This window comes from Mycteria americana, chromosome 7 (assembly GCF_035582795.1).
Source record: "Mycteria americana isolate JAX WOST 10 ecotype Jacksonville Zoo and Gardens chromosome 7, USCA_MyAme_1.0, whole genome shotgun sequence".
Taxonomy (NCBI): Eukaryota; Metazoa; Chordata; class Aves; order Ciconiiformes; family Ciconiidae; genus Mycteria; species Mycteria americana.
Window position 1 is genome coordinate 15,253,196 of NC_134371.1, and position 21,928 is coordinate 15,275,123.

At 58.3% G+C, this 21,928-nt stretch overlaps 2 protein-coding genes across 2 annotated transcripts in view; both read right to left on the minus strand.

Annotated features, from left to right (window-relative positions):
* Window positions 1-21,928, minus strand: part of LSG1 (large 60S subunit nuclear export GTPase 1) — a 352,612-nt gene that overhangs the window by 208,468 nt on the left and 122,216 nt on the right. The gene's annotated exons all lie outside the window — the stretch shown is intronic.
* On the minus strand, window positions 18,193-21,803 carry CPN2 (carboxypeptidase N subunit 2). Its single transcript, XM_075507160.1, has 2 exons — window positions 20,995-21,803; window positions 18,193-20,044 (listed from the first exon to the last, which is right to left on the minus strand). Exons 1-2 carry the CDS (start codon window positions 21,007-21,009, stop codon window positions 18,398-18,400), a joined length of 1,662 nt encoding a protein of 553 aa, XP_075363275.1. The 5' UTR covers window positions 21,010-21,803; the 3' UTR covers window positions 18,193-18,397.

Consider the following 21,928-nt stretch of genomic DNA (forward strand, 5'->3'; position numbering starts at 1 on the left):
CGGGCCCCCCCGGCTCCCCTGGCCCCAGCCCCTCCGCTTAATCCCCCTCTCGCCCGAGCTTTGAAGTCGCCAGAGGTTGAATATGGGATGTAAATCACGTTAGCCGCAGTGTGTGATCACAACGCTGCTGCGAGACAATGCCGTGCTTCCCCCGGGGCCCGGGCATCCCACCGAGCCGCGGCCAGCACCGGGCTATAAACAGCCCCGAGCTGTGGACGAGAGCGGGGACAAGGGTGGGTTGCGGCGGGGGACACCCATCGCAGGCGGGAGAGAGCCTCGTGCTCTGCCGCGGGGCCGGGAGCGGGAGCCACGGCGGGCACCGGCACCCAGTGGCCGTGGGGCTGCCGATAGCAGGAGGCTCATCCCTGGGATTAATTAGCAAAGGCTGCGGCCACAGAACAATGTAAAACACGAGCCGTTTGCTGGGGCGTTGGTTACTGGGGCTGTCCCGCAGCGTTGCACATCTTGTAAGCATTAGCGTCACGTAAGAGGAGCCTGCACAGAAGGACGTGGGGTTTATTGGGTTGTAAACTGCGTTGTTCCCGTTACAGTAACAACGTTGCTGGTGAAGAAATGTGCCTTTCGCACACGAGGCACGGGAACCAGGTGTGCTGGGAGGAAACATGGAGGGTTTGGAGGCTCTGCCGTCACCGTTGGGCTAACAGAGAGAGAAACAAAGCAGGCGTGGGAGAAAGCAGGAGGAGGCACCGAGGAGATCCGACCGCTACCCCAGGGCTGCTGTGCCTTTCGGCCCTTTGCATTTATCTGCCCCAGCCCCCCTGCTCCCCAACACGGGGCTGCACACCCCGCCTGCCGCCTGGGAAGTTCAGACCCGGGGTGAGCAGGGCGAGAGGGAGACAGCGAGTACCTGCCGGCTCCTCGGCTCTGTTTTGTGGCCCTTCACCCCGCCTTGCTCCAGCACTCGCGCTGCCTCCCGCGGCACCTGGGAAGATGTGACGCGTGGGGTCTGCTGCCCAGCACGGAACAAGAGCACCGCTGCCCCAGCCAGCAGCCCCGAGCACCAAGAGCTTTCCTGCCCTGCAGAAAATTCTCCCATGTTTAATTTTCCCTTAGCCAAGGAAGCAGCCTCCAAAAAAAGTGATGGTGGACCCAAATAATTAACCCATTTCCTTTTTTCCCACTACCAAAAACGCATCCATTCTCTGCATGCAGCAAGTTGGCTGTTTTAAGTCTTTTTTCACCATTTGACACCCCAAACCAGGACTAATTGTCCAAGACCAGCACCAGAGCTTATCAGCCATCACTGTCCGGCTGTACAGATCTGGATGAACTGCGTTACAGGCATCTCCCCACCAGCCTCGCTCCAAATGCCCCTGGTTTCTCCCTGGAGCTGCACCCTGCCTCGCTGGCCCCGGGCAGAGCTTCCCAAGCAGGTGCATGGTGGGACACACAGGACCTGTCATCCTCCCTGCCCAGTGACAAGTGACAGAGAGGAGCTGGGTGATACCGGGGATCTGAACCACGTGGCATCAACGCAACTGCACGCACCTGCCAAGAGGAGCCAGGCGTGGGTACCAGCCCAGCTCACCCCCCCAGGCTCCCCTTCGCTCCTCTCCCGCTGCTGCAGCACCCGAGCACAGGACCCTGCCAGTCAGAAAATATCTGCTTTCAAAGCTTATTTTCTTTCTTCTTAATTGGGAGACCGGATGATTTTTCTTTTAACAAAATATGTTGTTATTGTGGAAAATATCTGCTCTCCACAGAAAATGCCTTGCGTTCGCTGTACGCATTGTGGGCCATACCAGAAAACATCTGATGTGCTTCCAAAACCGCCGGGGCATTTCTTTTCCTATTAAAGTGGAAATTTTCTTCAGGAAACAAGTTTTACCTAGTTTGCACTGACATTTGCCGCAGCAGAAAGCAAGCAGCCCTGTCCCCACGCCACTCCTCCATCTCTGGGAGGTGGCATCATAGGGTCACCCTGGCATGACCAGGCACCCAAATCTGCAGCACAAACCCTGGCTTCGACCCAAGCTTTGATGCAAGCTTTGACCCAGGTCCTGTGGGCCATCAAGAACCAACCGCCGGTACCCACCCGGGCTGGCCCAAGGGGGGAACCATGGCTTCTCAGGGCAAGATGATATCTGTTTGAGAAACACAGAAGAAAATGCACTATTTTAGTCCTGTCAAGAGCTCCCCGGTGCCACGTGAGCCGAGCGGAGTGCAGTGTGCCCACCAGGCTCCCAGGGTCGCGCTGGCCCAAGGGCGGTTCTGGAGATGCCCCTTTCTGCCTCACCGTGCGATCTCCCTGATACTACAGCACTGCTCTGTGTCCCAGGTGAGAAGAAAGGTCTGAAATTTACTGTGGAATAGCAATGTTTGATTATTAAATCTGGAAAAGTGACCTTATTTTATCACCGTATCTTCTGCCCGTATTGCTGGTGTTTCACAGTGCGAAGTACCAACAGTGCCCAAGACAAACATCTAATATATTTAACATTAGCCAGTATGGCTGTACAGCATCAAACACTAATTGAAAGTTTAGAAAGCTAAGTCAAAACCAAACACTTCCATTTCAATTTAGCATTTTTCCATGATTATTCTACAGAAATGAAAAAGAAAAGAAAAGAAAAAAGGAAAGGAAAGGAAAGGAAAGGAAAGGAAAGGAAAGGAAAGGAAAGGAAAGGAAAGGAAAGGAAAGGAAAGGAAAGGAAAGGAAAGGAAAGGAAAGGAAAGGAAAGGAAAGGAAAGGAAAGGAAAGGAAGGAAAGGAAAGAAGGAAAGGAAAGGAGAGAAGAAAAGAAAAGAAAAGAAAAGAAAAGAAAAGAAAGAAAAGAAAAGAAAAGAAAGAAAAGAAAAGAAAAGGAAAAAGGAAAAGAAAAGAAAAGAAAAGAGAAAAGGAAGGGAAAGGAAAGGAAAGGAAAGGAAAGGAAAGGAAAGGAAAGGAAAGGAAAGGAAAGGAAAGGAAAGGAAAAGGAAGAAAGGAAAGGAAAGGAAAGGAAAGGAAAGGAAAGGAAAGGAAAGGAAAGGAAAGGACAAAAGGAAAAGGAAAGGAAAAAAAGGAAGGAAAAAGGAAAGAAAGGAAAGGAAAGGAAAGGAAAGGAAAGGAAAGGAAAAGAAAGAAAAAAGGAAAAGAAGAAAGAAAAGAAAAAGAAAAGAAAAGAAAAAAGAAAAGAAAAGAAAAAAAGAAAAGAAAAGAAAAGAAAGAAAAAGAAAAGAAAAGAAAAGAAAAGAAAGAAAGAAAAGAAAAAAGAAAAGAAAAGAAAAGAAAAGAAAAGGAAAAGAAAAGAAAAGAAAAGAAAGAAAAGAAAAGGAAAAATCCTGCAAAATTTCACTCCTGTCTTTAAAATTCATCCGTGATTAGGACAATGTCAGGATGGTGATTACAGCAACCCTACCCATCGGTTTTCCCTGCTGTGTCTGTAGCACAAGGTAGGAAGCACCTGGGGACGACTGGTATGGTTCCTCCACAACAGCTCTGGCTGCGTCTGAATCTGACAGCCTGGGACTTACACCCTGCCTGGCTCGGGAGGAGCTGCACCCTTCCCAGCTGGGGACTGTTCCTTAACACTCTTCCCCCCCGCAAAGCCTCTGGGGATAGTAAAGAAAATTGCCTGTGCCTTCCCACCTGAAACATGCCTTGTTTACTACCCACTCCTCGTCAAGTGTTTATAGGGTCAAAACCACGGCGGCTCGCCTCGCGTGCCAGCGAGCCCCGGGGCTTGTTAGGCAAGGGCTGGCTTCACCGGCGACGAGCCCAGTGAAGATGCTGCAGTGCCGTGCAGCGCAGCCAGCCAAGCCACAGCCATATTCTGAATTTCTTTCTTTTTTTTTTTCCCAAGCAGTCTTCTGAGAAAACATCTGCTGTGCCCCAAGCCTGCACCAGAGCTGAAGATCAAAATAAAGGACTTTTGTCTTTTTATTAAGCATTTTAGCAAACGTAACTATTACATTCATATTATATTTCCCTGTTTTGTACAAACACGTTTAAGTCAGCACTAAGAGGATTATGTTTATGGCGCACCAATCTCTGCTCAAATGGGCTGACTAAAGAAACTCTTGTTAAACAGTATTTTCTCTAATGCCTGTTGCTTTTCTTCCTTGCCTTAGTGCTCAGACATCTATCCAGGCTCCCTAAATCCACCCTCCTCATAAGCTTTCAGATCAAGACTCTTCCCCCCTCCGCCCCCCTCCGCACCCTTTAATAAAGCTGAAGATGAACATTAGCGCTTGGTTCAACTGCACTGGAAAGGGAAAGGGCAGATTCATCAAAATCTTTATACCTCCATAGAAAAATGTAGCCTTTTGCCTTTCCTTGAGTGAATGCCTTTTCTAGAGGGTATTCATTAGGGGTTCGGTCTGTTTTTGCAGACAGCTCCACCAGATGTTGACATTTTTTTTCTTCGCTGGGTTAAGACGCCTTCTATAGGCTTTCAGTCTTCATTTGTTACTTCTTTATTATCCAAGAGGGGTTTTTCTTTCTTTTTTTTTCTTCTTCTTTTTTTTTTTTTTTCCCTTTCTTCCCAAGGAGTTGACTCGGTTCTCTGAAGAGAGCAGTGGTAGTCAGGCTCATTATTATCTCGGACCCTTTTTCATCGCCCCGGCAGGCCGGCCGGGGCCGCGGGGCCATTGTGGCGGAGCAGCAGGTAGCTGTGGCACGGCGGGGTCAGCGCTCCGGCCGGCGCAGCGCCTTTGTGCGCCCGCCTCGTGCTGCCGGCTCCGTTTGTCCGGCGGTGGGAAAGGTCAGGCGCACGCCGCCGCTCCGTACCTGAGCTTTTGTCTCTGGCCTCTGCTGGGAGCTTATGGAAATAATTTGTTGGAAAGCAATTGCTGGACCTGGGGAGGAAGCGGAGAGAAGGGGTGGAGGTGTGCCAGCAGGGATGGGGGTGGTACGGGAGCTGCCTGGCCCATCAGACGTGCTGCTTCTTGGCCAGAGCTGCTGGGTGCTGCCAGTGTCCACCCTCCGCCTGCCGCTCGGGAAGACATGGGCTTGCCATGGTCCGCAAGGCTCAATATCATCGCCTTTACACATTGACATGGCCGGTTTCCCGTGGCAAACTTTGCAAAGAGAGCCATTTGGCTTGGTGTGGAGGCTTAAAGCATGATGCAGGCAGCACCCCTCGCTGATGTCCCCATCTCTGAGACCAAACGCACCACGCTTCACCCAGGACCCATCGCCCTTGCCTCCAGACATACACCAGCCAAATACTCCATCCCAGGGCCGGCAGGTGTCCAAATACCTCTACTGCAGCTCCCAAGGAAGGTTTGCTGTGTATTTAGAGAAAGTTCCCCCTGCAAGATTGCTGGGACAGGGTTGGGGACGGGCAAATGCATCATAATTCAAGTGGTGCTTCAGGACCTGCCATAACAGAAACCGGCGGTAAGGGCTCCAGCCTGTTCACAGCTGGGCCCATTGTGTCACCTGGCCACCGCAGGCCATGCATCATCTCGGGGAAAAGGAGAGCCCTCCTGCTCCTCCCGGGAGCCCTCCCGGCCCATCCCCGCATTGCCCGGAGTCACCAGCCCCGCAGCCAGCACGGGGCTCCCCAGCCGTGCTCCCCGCGTGAGCTGGCAGTGGGGCCACGCGGAGGTGACAGGTATCTTTATCCCACCGCCCAGGAGAGCTCCAGCGTCCCGCTGGCAGGAATTTGTCTGCAAATTTTCCCCCATTGAAAGGAGCGAGGGGGCTGAGATGATTGCTTGATTATGGCTGAGGCAGGTGAGGTGGAGAGACGGGGCAGCTCCCAGAGAGCTGTGCTCCCAGCCCTTAACCTCTCCTCCCCAGCCTGCTGATTTAATGCCTTACCGGGGCACATCGGCTCCAGCCATGGGGCAGCGGGTGGGCATTAAGGGTGATGTGACCCCATTTAGCGCTCGCCATCTAAATAACGCCGGCTGTGGTTGGGAAGGAAGGTGCCTGGCCAGCAGGCACAGCACCCTCCCGCCCTCGCAGCACCGCAGGGCTGTGCTGCCGCCGGGTGCCCGTGCCCCGAGTGCTCCCCAGCCGCTCTCGCCCAGCCAAAGGAGGAGCAGGAGGGCAGCAGCTCCCCCCCACCAGCTACAGCCCCGAGTCCCAGCCTTGGACACTGAGCTCACCGGCTGGAGCCCGGATGGCAATATTGATGGGGACACTGAAAACCATCACATTTGGCCTCCACCAGTACACTAAAAGCTCCTGCCATTTTCCCTTTTTATCACGGCTTTAGCAGGAGAGCTCCCATTAGCTTTACACATCATCCTGGGGGAAATAGTGCTGATAGATGCGTGAGATCAGGCAGGTGGATTTCCTTTTCATCACTTATGCCGGAGAAGCCTTCCACTGCTAAAAGCAAGAGGAGAATGAGCCAGCTCTTGCAGCCTGACAGTGATCCACCCAGAGGGTCACGGCTGGATTTCACGCGCCTTGCTCTGCGCTGGTGCCTGGGGACTGCCTGGCCCTGCTGGGCAGGGCAGGATCTGGCCCAGAACAGCACTGGCTCAGAAGCACTTTCCTTGGGGCTGGACTCCCCATTTCCCCCTGTGCAGGGATAAGTCCCCTCCCGGTGCAGCTTTTCACGCTGGCAAACTCCCAGCCACGACCACAGGGAGAAAGCAGCTCTTCTGTAAAAGCAGAGCGACGGCACCCCTGGCTGCGCCTGCTGTCTCACCCTGGTGCGTTTGCGTCGGCCGTTGTCCCCCCCGAGCGTGCCGCAAGCTTGGTGGTGCCGGCCAGCTGGCACTCACACGCACTGAGCGGCATCAGGGATGCGGAGGAGCCCCGGGTGCGGGAACGCAGCAGCCTTTGCGTGAACATTGCAAGTGCTGACGTTTATAACCCAGAAAATCTGGGCTCTGAAGGGCTCTCTCTGGCGGGGCAGGAGGCGTGCCGCCCTGCCCAGAGCCACTTTTATGCCATTGTGCCTTTTCAGCATTGCATTAAGGCAGCCAAAGAAGGGGGATTTTTAATGGTTCCAGGGGAACAAAGCGGGAACATTCGGCCCAACTTCATTACAGAATCATCTGAAACGCTTGAGGAACGTTTCCCACTAATTATCATAAATAGCCGAAAAAAATCTTTCCCTCCCAAAGCAGGTTCCAGCTGCCCCTCTGTGTTTTCTCACCTCTACTTCCAATAGCCTGACCCTGCCCCCGCACAAAGGGGAGACCCCATCTCCGCTCCCCCAACACTCGGGGGCTCTGAAGAAATACAAACAGGCAGCAGATTAACAGCACTTGTTTGCACCTTAAACAAACAGGCGACTTCCGCCCCTCCGGGCTCTCCCGCTGCCCAAGGGAGGATGTGCCGGTTGGTTTTCCTTGCCCTTGCTCTCGTGCCCTGCCCAAATCCTGGATAAAAGCACGGGCAGCACAGGGCGTGAAGCAGGCGAACCAAGGATGGGAACGCCGGGGTGCCAGCCCCGTACCCCATTGAGCCCCATCCCCTCTGCCTGGGGGTCCTCTTGCCGCCCAGCTGCCCTGGGGGGGGTCAGGCCCCTGCCCTGGTGGGACGTGGCTGCAGCCCTTTTGCAGGAGGGCTGGGAGATGCCAAGGCCAAAGCAGATGAATGAATGTCCCAGTTCAGGTCCTGCCCCGTGCGTCTCACACAGCTTCTCGGCAAGGAGCAGCCTGACGCGGCTGGACGGGTGCTGTGAGTGAGCGCGGGGAGGGATGCTGGCAGTGAAGGATGGGGAGGGACAGACAGACCATCCAGAGGACACACAGAGGAGTGGTGCTGGTGTTCAAAACCATCACCAGCATCAAGGGGGCACAGCAGCAACACCGAGCAATGACTGCCAGCCCACGGCCATCTCTGCTGAGTGCAACAGGGGATGGATGGGTGCCGGACACGCCTGCCGGGCTGGTCCTTAGGCTGATCCCAGCAGCCGCAGCTGCCTCTGCCAGGGAGCTGCCCCAGGTCAGGTCCTCACCCTGCAGGTCCCATGCCACCCATCCCACCTCTCCAGGCAGCACTGCCAGCACCTCCCTGTTCCTATGGGACCTGGCGCCAAACCAGCCCCTTCTCATCCTGCCCACAGCACACGGAGCAGCCAGCCCCCAGCCCGGGGCAGGTGGTCGCAAGAGACGTGGGGGCTCAAACCACACCAGCAGCTGGCGAGACGCCGCTCCCGGCACAGCTACGGCACGTGTTTGGGGCTGGCACACGAGGCAGGCACCCAGGGAGGAAGCTGCGGCAGCACAGCCGCGGGCTGAGGCAGGTTCCCAGCAGCAAGCCAGCAGTGGGACTTGCCCGCTGGAGGCTCAGGTTTGCTCCCTGCCCGGGTTACTGTACAAATCCCCCCATGCAGGTGTTCATTGCCCCCTTCCCGCCAGCCACAAGAAAGGGCTGTCGCTCACAAGCCCCCTTCCCGCCTGCGGGGCAGCCCAGGGGCAGGAAGGGGGCCAGAGGCAGATGGCAGGGACAGGCCCCTGCACCCGCAGCACGGGGAGCTCCCGGCAGGGCTGACGGGCAGAGGAGTTACAGGTTGGTACTGCAGAATGAGTGACAGGGCTGTGGGAACCATGTCTCGTCTGCACAGGGCAGGAAGAGAGCCAGCGGCGGCCATGGGGCTCCCAGGCCATGCTGGAGACCCCCGGTCCCAGCACTGCTCAAGGACATGCACGCATGGTATCCTGTCTCTGCTTCCTACTGGATGTCACCTGAGGCTAAGTACAAGGACCTCAGGCAGTCACGGCAACTGGGACGAGGTTTACAGTGTCACAAGCAGCCTGGAGACGCCACACAGGGATGCTCACCTTTTCTTTTTCCAATGCAAGAACCAGGGGCATCCTGTGCAAGGAGCGGCAAGCAGGGGGAGAGCAAAAGGAGGTGCTGCCTCGTTCGGTGCGTGGGCAATCCTGGGCAGTCCTTGCCACAGGGTGCTGCGGATGCTAAAATCTTACCTGAGTTCAGCGAAACCAGAGAAATTCACAGCTTAAAAAATCATCAAGCGCTACTCAGTGCAATGGCTGTCCTGCAAAGGGCTGCCTGCCCACAGCAGAGCAGGGAGGATGTGCTGGGGGCTGTGCGCTCCCTGGGCGCCTGCCCCGGCCACGTACGTCCCCGCTGGGAGGGAGGCCTCTCCTTGGCATCGCAGCGAGGTGCAGCTCCGAAGCAGCAAACCTGTACGCTGGTCTCCCCGGTGCAGATCCCCCATGCTCTGCCCCATCCCCGCATGCTCTCTGGCTGCTCTTGCTCAGCGATCAGGAAACCCAAGCAGGTTCCCGCACAGGCTGCCCAGGCACATCACCCCCAGGACACCCTGCATCCCACCCGCCTCTCAGCCCCTTCCCTCCCGGGGGACAACAGAGCGAGCGGGGGCAAACGGGAGCGGCTGCTAATTCCTCCCAGCCCAGCACAGCCGTAGCCCTCCAGGGATCGGCCCCGCAGCGATGGAGGGAGCCGACTCCTGCCTGCGAGCCAGCTGCACCAGCCTGGCCCCGGGAACATGGGCGGCTGTATTTTCATTGCAAATTAGAAATCAATCATAGCAGGAAATTCCCATGCTGAGAACACCCTGGTTATTATTATTTTACAGCACTCGGAGGTGTTCTGGGCACTTAGAAAGACGTGGCCCTTTCGGGGTATTATGGGGCAAATTAGTTTTAAAGGCAGCTGTAGGAATGTTGGCCATTTGGTTTCCGGAGTGGGACGGGCACAGGTGGAGGCTGCGGGGCTTTGTGCTGCTTTCAGATACACCACCACTCTTCAAAGAGGGAATCAGCACGCTCCGGAGTGAACACCTCTAGCCTGACCCCGGCTTTATTAATAACAAGTAATTAATATGAGAGCGGACGTGCCTTGTGTCTCTGAAGACCTTTTAAGATGTGATTATGTTGTGCTAATCTCACCCCAAAGTACTTCCCTGTTTAGACTGCGCTGGGCCATTAAATATCTGAAAGCCAGCGGAGACCCCCCCCTTGCCGCCCCGGGAAGTGCTCGGGGTCTGTTCCCCGGCAGCCAGGCCCCGCTTTCAAACCCTCTAAATCAAGTATTAAGTTGAGCCCATCTGGACTGCCAGGAAAAACACTCCCTCTCCCTCATCTGCGTCTCATTACCCGCCGTGCCAGCCCCGGCCCTGGAGCCGCTCGCTCCATCCCGCCCAGATGTGCTGCCCCGCACTCGCCTCCCGTATTTCACAGCCGTCAGCAGGACTTCAAGGAGCAGCCGAGGGGCCTGTAACACTGCACAGGCTCTTAGCAAAGACATATATCCAGGTCCCTAACGCATAGCTGCAGGCACATACCCTAACACGAAGGCCCTTTCCCCCTCCCTTGGTTTTGCACCAGTCAGGGGAGCGGGGACGCTCAGGGCTCCCCGGCTAGGAGGTTTCCGAGACACTTCCCTGCGGCTCTTTGCCCAGCACATGTCCAGACCATTGATTTTCAGGGTTCTCCTCCCGAGACCCCCTGAAGCCAGGCAGCCCCTCTGCCCCACACCTGGGGAAGGGCACTCAAAGGCAGGGCAGGATGGAGCAAGCGCTAGTGGCAAAGGCGAGGAGTTGAAGACAGACACCTGCAACCCTGTAGTAACCAGGGTGGTTAAATTTGGGAGCAGCTCCGCTGGCACAGGGCAAAGTCAGCACTGAGCCTAGAGAAAATAAGGTACCCAAAGACCCAAACCAGGGAACAACCCCTGTGTTCATTGGCTCAAAAATCTCCTGGGCTAGAGCTTTCTAGTGAAAGTTTCAGCACTTCCAGAAAACCCGCAGAAACAGACACTTTTGTTTAAGTTTGGCACTTTCCTGGCCCTGGCAGCAGCCCAGGACTACAGAGGTGAAGGCACACATCAAACCTGCATTTATGAGGAGAGTTATCCCTCTCCTCCCAAGCTTCAGAAGAGCCGGTGCTCAGCCTGCAGTCGGGGCTCAGCGTCAGGTGAAGTTATGGTACGAGCACCCCGTGACCGGCCATGCTCAAACATTACTCTTGAAGAGAGGCCAGGGCAGGCAGCATCACAAAGAGGTTTTGGGGGCACGAGATTTAAGAGGGGGAAGAAGAGCATGTCTATTATCTCCCTGTGTTGCTGCCTGCAGGAGGGTATGCAACCCTGGTCCTACACCGGTCCCTGATGACCGGAACTGACTGGGGACCCCATGCTCCAGCAAGCAACAGGAATCCCCCACAGCAGGTCACGGCGAGAAAAGCCCTGGGATGAAAATACTCCTCTCGCCAGCCCTTCAGTGCATGGCAAAGATGCAGGGCAGGCTTTAATATCAGTGAGGAGGAAAGGGAGAAAGAGAGCGGACGAGGTCAGAGTGTTATGACACACGTACAGGCACTGACACATCCCGTACCGCGCCGCAGGGAAGAAGCCAGGGCGTGGGGCAGGAAGCCTCGGGAAGTCCTTCCCCAAGGGCTGCTTGCACCCTGCAGGTACCTGCCAGGGATGGGGAGGAGATGCGGGCAGGAGCCCCGACCAGACCCTGCAAGCAAGAGCGGGCCGTGCCCGCGGTCCATCGAGGTCCCCAGCCGGCCGGGTGCGGGGTCTCCGGCACGTCGGTGCGGTGCCTGCAGGGCCACTGCTCGCCCTCTACGCACCCGGTGGCCCTGGGCAGGTGGTGGCAGCCACTGCCTGTGTCGGGATGCCATCTAGTGTCGCTTGGCAGAAGGGCCCGTCAGGCAGTGACACCGCGCATAGGCTCCCCATGCTCACAGCATCGCCAGGGGCCAGCTGGGAGGCACCCCAAAACAGTCTGGGTGCTGCGACACCCACCCCTGGGAGACTGCACCCCACCGATGCTGGTCCGCACCCCATGACATACACACCCCGTCGCCAGCACGGCTGCAGACCCCAAAGGAGGGCGATGGGCATTGCCCAGGGCATGCAGGGGCAGCGAAGCTCAAAGCGGTGCCCGGGCTTGCTCGGGGGACCCCGGCGCAGCCAGGGCTTGGAGACTCAGCAGCCTCACCGGCAGCATGGGGTGGCCCTGGCGGCAGGTGGCTCGGTGAAGGAGAAGGGCGAGCATCCCCCATAGCAGCGTGCAGCCCGCCTGCAGTGCCAGCGCGGCCAGGCCCAGGGCCAGGGAGACCCAGCAGTGCCGCGGGCTGGACCGCAGGGTGAAGCCCCAGGCGTGACGGCCGCTGGGGGCCAGGGGTGGGGAGGCCGGCCAGGGGCTCATATGGTCTGGCACTGGGGAGACAGGAGGTGTCAGGAGCAGGATGGTGCCTGCAGGGGTGGGAACGTGTTGGGGGGCAGTGGGAGCGGGCTGGGTGCCAACCGTGGACATGCCCCACACGGTGGCATGGTCCTGCTCCCCGTCTGGCACAGGAGCATGGTGGGATGGGGAGTGTGATGCCAGTGGGACCATGCCTGGCGCAGCAGTCCTAGGGGGTGGCCAGAGTGCCATGGGAGGGGCTGAGACAAGGGAGCTGCTGGGTGTCCCCCATGGGGTGGTGGCTGGCCTCTCCATGGGCACCAGAAGAGCAGGAGGCACTTGTTTGGTGGTGGCTGCCAGTGGGTTTGTTGGCACCGGTGTGGTGGCAGAAGCTAGAGTGGACAGTGCAGGCTCTGTGCTGGTGGCCCCAGGAGGCTGTAGGCTTATGATGGATGGAGCCGGACACAGGCTGAAGGCCTCCTGTGGCACAGCTGGCGATGGAGTGGTGATGGAAGCCTTGGGCAGCACGGCTGATGACGGGGTGGCAATGGAGGCCTTTGGCAGCACAGTTGGTGATGGTGTGTTGATGGAGGTCTCTGGCAGTACAGTTGGTGTGTTGATGGAAGCCTTGGGGAGCACAGTTGGTGACAGTGTGTTGATGGAGGTCTTTGGCAGCACAGCTGATGATGGGGTGGTGACAGAGGCCTTTGGCAGCATGGTTGATGATGGTGTGGTGATGGAAGTCTTGGGCAGCACAGTTGGTGACAGTGTGGCCATGAAGGCCTTAGGCAGCACAGCTGATGATGGGGTGGTGTTGAAGGCCTTAGATGGCATGGGTGGTGATGGAGCGGTGAAGAAGGCCTCCGTTGGCAACACAGCAGAGGTGGCCAGAGGCGACAGCATGGTTGGCAGTGCCATGATGGGAAAGGCTGCCAATGACAGCACGGTTGGCACTGCAGTGGGCAAGGCTCCAGGTGACAGCAAGGCTGACACCCCTTGTGATGATGTGGAGGAGGATGGCAGAGATGGGGTAAAAGAAGCTGAAAGAGGCAGAGTAGCTGGGCAAATTAAGTGGTCGTCCCTCAGCGATGTCACTGCTTGTCCTGCCAGGTGGGGTGGACTCTTGCATGACACTTGGGTGGAGAATTTGACCTTCTCACTGTTGCCCAGGATCCAGCTGTGTAGGTAGCAGAGGTTGCAGTCACATCTCCATGGGTTCCCACTCAGATACACTGAGCTGAGCTTCTTCAGGGGGTCCAGGAGACCTCGGGGGGCACTCTCCAGCTGGTTCTTCCGAAGGTTGAGGATTTTCAGGTTTGGGAGAGAAGCAAAGGCCTCATCATCCAAGGCAGAGAGCTGATTTGTGTCCAGCTGGAGGTCCGAGAGCTTGCTGAGCCCAGTGAAGGCTCCTCTTGGTAGGGCTGCTAGCTGGTTGTGGGACAAGATGAGTTTGCCAAGAGATGTGAGGTTGACAAAGATGCCATCTGGAAGTGTGGCCAAACTGTTCCTGCCTAGGTCCAGCTCCTGCAGGTGTGGCATGGTGTCAAAAAGGCAGCAGGGGAGCTCTGTAATGTGGTTTGAACCCAGAGTCAACAGCTTCAATTTGTTTAAACCAAAAAAGCCCTGAGGTGGGAGAACCCCAATGAGGTTGTTGTCCAAGAGGAGTTTCTCCAGGTGAGACAGGCTCCTCAGGAGCATGGGTGGCAGTGTCCTGAGCCTGTTCCTCTGGAGGCTGAGCTCCAGCAGCCCCAGCTGACTGTCTAGCAGCCCTTCTGGGAGGTCCTGCAGCTCATTCTCATACAGCCGGAGGACTTGCAGCCGGGGGAGTTTGCTAAAGGCATCCCCAGGAAGAGTTGTGATCCTGTTTCTAGCCAGGTCCAAAAATGTTAGATTGATGAGAGAATCAAAAATGCCTTCTGGAAGAGAAGGGATTGCATTGATGTGTAGCGAGAGCTCTCCCAAATTTTCCAGCCCATCAAACAGGCCTTTGGGAATGTATCTGAGGTGGCTATCTCTCAGCTCCAGCCTCTGCAAGCTTGGGAGGTTTTGGAAAGTGCCCACAGCTAGTTCTTCTAACACGGCACCAGATATCTCCAAGTCCCTCAGCTTCTCCAAACTATCAAAGGCTCCAGGTTCAACTGCCTTGATCTTGTTGCCAATAAACAAAATCTTGATCAGGTTGGGCATATACCTAAAGGCACCTTTCCTTATAGCAGTGATGCTGGTTTGCATGAAGATCATCTCAGAAATGAAGGGCTTTGCAATCTTTGGGATCTCTTTGACATCATTTTTTGTCCCTCTGTAGACCTCCTGGTAGTCTTTGGGCATTTCATACGGATCTTCACCCACAATTTGATCTTGGCATTCATGGGCATGGAAGGAAAGCAAGAAAAGGAAAAGGAAACGCTGGTACATTGTCCTGAAAAAAAGGTTTCAAAAATCAGTTATGAAGAACAAAAATATCTCTGTCCACAGCTCATGAACCATGCTGGTGGTGGTGGTACCATGCTGTTGTTCAGCTCTCAGGACTCTTCTATTCACATATCATAACGCATTTTATGATATTGTAGGGGTGTATATGAACAGTATATGAGAGACTGTACAAGCCAATGTGTGCTGCATTTACAAGAGTTCACTGCCGTTGGTACCGAGGGATGGAGAGGAAGGGAGAGCGAGCCAGCTCATGGCTTGGCACTGGGAGATGCTCCAGGAGGGGCGAGGGCTGGACGGTCTGTTCTCTGATCATCCTTCTCCCACGTTTGGGCTGTAGGCTCGGCATCTGTCTGGGTGAAGGCAGCAAAGTGCTGCTGCCCATTAGCGCTGCCCCAGTGGGTCCACTTACTCAGCAGGGCAATGCCCATTCATGCCACAACAGAAGCAATCAGCCCTGTGCTTGCTAACGAGGGACCAGAAAGGGTCCCAGGAGCCAGCCAAGACCAGATGACCTTGTTTACTCAGAATTTCCACACTGTGCTGGATGGGCTTGCTATTTCGTTGGTGCTTCTCTCAGTTCAGGGGAGTCATTTAAAACATTGCTTCTAAGCATCTCCTTGTCAGGATTCTTGCTAATCACATCATATTTTGGCCTTGGTTATGCAGCTCTGTCAGATAGAAATGGTTAACTTGTGAGCAGCAACCAAGCTTTAGAGCAAGGCCCGTTAAAAGACTATGAAATGTCCACAGATGAACTCTTTAATACCTAACATTTAGGGCTCTGACCTGCAGCTAGGAAATGAAGTCACTGATGCACACCCACCAGTAGCCACGTAAAGCCCACCAATTCCATTTGGAATTGGTCATTTGGGAGTCATTTGGAAGCACTCAGCTAACACAATAGCTGGGGTTTAACGGCTGTGAGCATTGTACTGGGACAGTAGTTTCCAGCTTATGATTCACAGCCCTGGGTGGGAGCAGGGGAAAGGGCTGTGGGTTGCTTCTTGGGTGTCCATCAAAGCTGACCATGCAAAAAAAACTTACGCTGTGAGGGTAAATTTGCTATGAAAAGTTATTTTTTGAAAAATGTTGAGAGGTCAGCAAATACAGGAGGCTGAAAGCCACTGGGTTTGAAGAGAAAGCGATGGGAGGTGAGGTATGTGCCAGCTGCCCCATGGGGCTCCCCAGGGCAGAAGCCGCTGCTGATCCCTGCCCATCCTCTCCCCAGGAGCTGGGGGCATGGGTGCAAAAGCACCTGCTTCACTTCAGCTGCAGGGGCAGCGCAATGGGTTAAATGTGCAGGTGGGAATGGCTGGGCTGGGTGCATGGGGATGAAATTTAACAGTTTTGAACTGCAAAGCTCTTTTGAAACCCGCCCTCACCCCATCTGGCTGCGGTGGACCTCAGCGTGGTCCCCTGCTTGTCCCAGTCTCCAGCAGCGCAGGGACATGGAGAGACGGCCCCAGCTCATGGTGCTGCAGCCTCTCCTGCTCCTTGCTGCAAGGAAGCGATCAACAGCCCCCCAGAGCTGCCTCTCTCGGCACATTTTAAAGAGAAAAAAAAAAGCATTTTGCATCACTTACTTGGCCGAGCGCTTGCGAACGAGTCCAGCCGCCGGAGCAAGCCGTGCCGTGCGAGGAGTGAGGCCACCAGATGGGGGTCCCATCACCTGGCCAGCTCTTTATCCACGGCCCAGGCGCAGGGCTTGGTTTCTCGTGAAGTCAGGACGCAGGTCTGCGAGGGGAGATAAGGGACGGCCAGGGAGCGGGCAGCAGAGCCGTGCCCCCAGCATGGGAGGCTGTTTGCAGAAACCCCTCGGGGAGGACACAGGCATGTACTCCCTAGGCATTATCTGCTGGTGCCACTTGACTAGTCACATCCAGGGTAACCTGAAGATTTCCAGGCAAGCCTGTTTTGTAGCTGAAGCTCTCTGCAGGCCCACATCTCCACCAGCTTCACAGGCACCACCTCCACTGATACAAGAGGAAGGAGCTTTTCCTATTAAAAATATCCAGCTGTTTCCTTCCTCAGGAATTGGCTTATGTAGCTAAAGGTGCTGCTCTGAAGCCATTTGTTTAAGATTATAACAGTGATGACTTCTGTGGCCGGACAGATACACTGACACCCAGGCTCTGGGCTCGGCCCCGTAGCCCCACACCTTGCTGGCCATAGGGCTGGGGCTGAGTGTTGTTCTCTGCTCCACCCTAGCACAAGCCAAAGACCCTCCCGTGCTGACACCCAGGGCTCCTGGCCAGTATGGGGCATCCTGTGGGAAGAAACACTCTGATGCAAAGATTTAAAATGACAAGGCATCCATCGCTTCCCACCGGATAATTGACTAGTTGCATTTAAGCGTTTCTTCTCTGGTTTTCACTTGCTCTTATTAAGGGTCAGGTTGTGCTCCTGAGCTTTCCTGGCAAATTTAGAAACACTCCAAACTATTGCACATTTTCAACAGCCTTTACCCTTTCCAGCATCAACCCTGTATGCATCCCCGCTCGGTACCAGGCTGCTCCAGAGGCTGTAGGGTGGCAGAGCCAGGGTGCACGAGGGGACGGAGCTCGCAGGAGGAGTGACACCAGCCTCCCTGGGCCATGGACAACACCCGCCCCACGCCGCGGCAGCTGTGCCGGGGCTGGGGAGCTGCAGCCAGCCCCAGCCTCCCCGCTCCAGGCTTGGAGGTGGCCGCGCCAGCGTCACCCGGGAGGCGGCCGCAGCAGGGTGGCAGTCCCTTGTGCGGGAGGGGTGGCAGGGTGGCTGTGTGGGATCGCGTCCGGGGTTGCAGCATCACCCGCTCTGCCTCCCAGGAGCCAACGCAACGCAGAGCCCCCCGCTTTGCTCCCAGCCCTCCGGCCGGGCAGCGGCGGGGAAGGGGCTGGCAGGGACGCACAGCCCGGCCGCAAACCCAGCGCAGCCCCAAGCAAGGACCCCCAGCTCCCGGGTAAGGCTGGCTGAGAGGGCGGCCGGGCGCAGGCAGGGCTGTCCCGGCTGTGCCCGGCCCCGGCAGCCCGTGTCCCGTCGGCCACAAGATGGTGCAGCCGCACCGCCCCGCAGCCCCGGCCCCGGCCTCGGCCCCGCCCGCAAAGGGCTCCGCTGCAGCGGCCGGGCGCGCGCATTGCACACGTGCGTGCACGCCCACACCTGCACCCACGCCCACGCATGTGCGTGCACACGCACCTGCTCTCTTCGGGGAGCACCCGCCCTACCTGCCATCCCCTGGGCGGGCAGCGCTGCCGGGACTTTGCGCCCCGTCTCCGCGGGTCCCTGAGCCTCCCTGGGGCAGACCCCAGGGTCCCGTGGCGGGGCTGCGGGCCAAGCCCTGCCGGGGTGGGTGGGGGACCCGCCGTGCGCAGCCCTGGCCTGGAGCCCACCCTGCAGCCCGGCAGCCCGCGCCCCTCGCCGGGCAGTTGGCAGCACTCGCCCACGTCTCCCTCGGACACCCCACACCAAACGCGGGCCCTGGGGGTCGGTGCCAGGCTGCAGCTGGGTCTCTGCACTGCCGAGGGAAAGGGGAAGGAGGTGAGGCCGGAGACCCGCAGCGGGCAGGGACGAGCACGCCGGAGAGCAGCACCTACTCAGCGCCAGGCATCTGCACGCATGGGACACCACGCACAGCCCCAGCCAAGTCCCCGCTGGACCACAGCGACCTTCGCTCCCCCCAAATACACAGGCAGAGATGGGGGAAGCGTTTCCTCTCTCCACCATGGGAACTGGTTGCACAGAAATAATATGTACACTTTAATGATATTTGAAATACACAGGAAACGCATAGCTGGGAGAATAAATACCACCAGGCTAGCTCTTGTGGAGAGCTCGGTGACAGCTGGTGACCGTGGTAGGGGTAGCAGAGCAAGATGGGGTGCCAGGTCCCAGGCTGGTTCGGAGGTTGGCAATGCAAGAGCAGAGCAGAAGTGGGCACCTGCCCGAGCCCTAGGGCGCAGCGGGGGGACCTGGAGATGTGGCCTCATCCCCGCCCTGTGCCGTGACGAGGACGCTGACCTGCAGCGTGCCGCAGCGGGAGCGCAGCGCCCAGGCGCCCTGGTACGCTGGCCCCGGCCCCGCCGTCTGCCCAGGAGGAGGAAGAGGAGGGAAGCGAAGGCTGAGCCACTGGCAGCTCGTGGCATCACAGGCCACGCTTACGGTGCCCTCGGCGTTGCTGTAGGTGCACTGCCCCGGAGCATCCTTCCCCGGCACCCCATCCCAGCCCTCCTCCGCGGGGTTGCCGCGCTCTCCCGGGCACTCCAGCTGCCCCTGGGGGACCTCCAGCAGCGACTGTCCCTGGAGGGTGGCCGGGCTGGCGCAGGAGGCTTGTGCGTGGGTGAGGGGTTCGGCGAAGCCCTGCAGCCAGCCCAGGAGATAGGCCAGGCGGCAGTCGCAGGCCCAGGGGTTGTCGGCCAGCCCCACACGCACCAGCTCCTCGTTGGCATCGAAGAGCCCCGGGGGCAGGCGGGCCAGGCGGTTGTGGTCCAGCGCCAGGGAGGCCAGGAGGGGCAGCCCGGCCAGCAGCCCAGCCGGCAGGCTGGAGAGGTTGTTGTGGCTCAGCTGCAGTGCCGCCAGCCCCGCCAGCCCCTGGAAAACCCCGGCAGGGAGATGGACCATGGCGTTGTGTGAGAGTGCCAGGGTCTGCAGTGCCGACAGGTTGGCGAAGAGTCCCTGGGGCAGCGTCTCCAGCTGGTTGCGGGCCAGTGAGAGGTGCAGGAGGCGAGGGGTGCTGGCAAGGAGGGCGACGGGCAGGGCGGCCAGGCGGTTGCCCTCCAGGCTGAGGACGGTGAGGTTGGGGAGACCGGAGAAGATGTCGGGGGCCAGGCTGCCCAGGGCGTTGTGCTGCAGCTGCAGCCGCCGCAGCCCCCCCAGCCCGGCAAAGGTGCCGGCCGGCAGCTCCTTCAGCCGGTTGCCGTCCAGGTGCAGCTCGGCCAGCTGGCCCAGTGCCCCAAAAGCGCTGGGGGACACCCGCACCAGAAAGTTGTTGCTGAGCTTGAGGAGGCGGAGGGCAGTGAGGGGGGCCAGCAGTCCGGCCGGCAGCTCGGCCAGGGCATTTCCTGAGAGGTCCAGGGTCTGGAGGTGCCGGAGTGGGTGGAAGATGCCTGGGGGCAGTGCCTCGATCTTGTTCCCTGGCAAGCGCAGGTCCTGCAGGCGGCCGGCAGCGGCGAAGAGCCCCGGATGCAGGGAGCGGATGGCGTTGGCACCCAGGGAGAGCTTGCTGAGGCTGGGCAGCACCGTCAGCACCCCCGGGCTGACCACCGGCAAGGGGTTGCCTGACACATCCAGCTCAGCGAGGCTGGGCAGCCCCCGAAAGGCGCCGGCCTCCAGCTCTTGGATGTTGTTGTTGAGGAAGACCAGCTTGGTGAGGGTGGTGGAGGAGCCCAGGGCCCCGCTGCGGACACTGCTCAGGGCCGTCTCCACGAAGAAGAGCTGGGTGGCGTTCCCTGGCAGGCCTGCTGGGATCTCCCGCATCTTCTCCTCCGAGCAGAAGACTTTGGAGGTGTCGTAGCACTGGCAGGTGGGAGGGCAGGGCAGGGACAGCCCCCCCACCAGCAGGGACCCCAGCCCCAGCAGCACGTAGACCACCAGCCTGCACTGGAGAAGGAGCCGAGCCTCATCCCCTGCTTTGGCAGGGCAGAAATCTGCACCCGCAGGCGGGTGCTGCTGGGGAAGTGGCTTCTGCAGCCAGAAACGCAGGGGAACAAGCCCTGGGGCACTGCCAGCGTGGGCAGCTGCCCCTGCTATGGGGCATCCCCCCAGCCCCAGACCCCCACACCACCCCAATGCTCCCTTTGCGGGAACAGGGAGCACTTCCCTCCAAAATCTCTCCCTGCCTGCCCCCTGCGGTGGGTCAGGGCTCTTGCCCTGCACCCCAGCCCTGCTCCAGCCCGCCCGGTGACAACCAGGGTGGTGCCACCCTCGCCATCAGTCCCCACGCCCTGCAGAGCAGCGGCCGAGGTGGGAGCTGTGGGGTCCCATGGGGGTCTCAGGGGAAGCCGCAGCCTCACGAGATGTCTCTGCAAGCACAGACCTGGCTGCTGGGGCAGGGGCATGTGTGAAGCACAGGGACACACTGGGTGATGGGGACAACACCGCAGGGCTGCTCTGGCTCAGTGACAAAAGGAGCTTCACTGGTTGTACTTCTACTTGCCCATCAAGTATTTCTTTCTCTGCAAGCAACTAGAGCAGCATCAAACCTGCCCGAGGGATATTTGACTTGACCAAATGCCTGTTTCCAGCCCGCAGGAGGCACTTTTTGACCATCTGAGCAACGTGGTGGCCTCCAGACCTCCGCCAGTCCCTCCCTACTCAGGACACATGCCAGTGCTGCCGGGTGATGGGGGATGCTGCCTGCCCCACGGCGATGCCCACCTGCAGGCACCCCGCCCAAGTGGGGGTATCCTGGACTTACAGCAGCGCTCGAGAGCAGTGTTGGGCTTGGCTTTTCCTTTCCACCATCTCACTTGTTTTCACGCAGAGCCAACGGTGGCTGCCACCTGTCCCGGGCCACCCCAAACCACCCAAGCGGTGTGGCCACCACTTACCGAGCGTGGCATCATGGGGACCGCCAGCGAGCCTGCGGCAGGTTTGCAGGGACGCCGCTCGCCGAGATGGGACGATGTTTTCTGGGGCGGATGGGAAGCCGGCTGACGAGCCGTTCCTGCTGGGGCGGAGCTGCCCCTCACTGCTTATCGGCAACAACAACCCGTGTCCTTGGAACGCTTCGAAAAATAACCCAACCCCAGAGCGACTGGAGGTGAGGCCAGAGGCAGCTGCCAGCAAGCATCCTGGCAGGGAAGCAGGGTCCCGGCCCCGGATGTCCACTGGCCCTGGGACAGTGGCAGGGCGCTGCTGTCACAGGTGGCACCGGTCCCACACCGAGGTCAGCACGTTTGCTTGCAGCAGCCCCCTGAGAGCTCACCAGACTTCATTAAATCTCAGGGGAGAATGGGGCTAGCAAATGTCCCTTGCATGAGAGAGGGGACCAGGCGCAGCTTAGGAAGGCAAAGCAATGCCATGAGGAGGGGACCACCCTGGGACCGTCATGCTGAGATGCAGCAGGTACTTTGTAGCCTGGGACATGCATCCAGCCAGCAGTGGGATGGCCAAAGGGACCCGTGGACCAGCTGGACTCCCAGGGAGCTTGCGGCCTGCCTGGGGCAGCAGCATACAGCTCCTTAAGGGCTGCCCTGCAAGGGCCCATGCTGGAACGGGCTGGGGTGGCAGCAGCCACGGAGGCACCCCCAGGGGCAGGAGGAGGGACGCTTACGTGCATTCAGACGGACCGATGGAGCAGATGGTGACACACAGAGAAACTCAGCTGACACAAGCCAGCAGCAGCCAGCTCTGAAGGGGGCCAAGTGAGCTCCCCACCACCCCAGGGTGGAGCTGGGGGAACCCTTGGGTCCCTGCCCCAGGGAGAGGACTGCACAGGAGGCAGTCGGCATCTCCGTCAAGAAACTCGACCAGGTCTCAGCT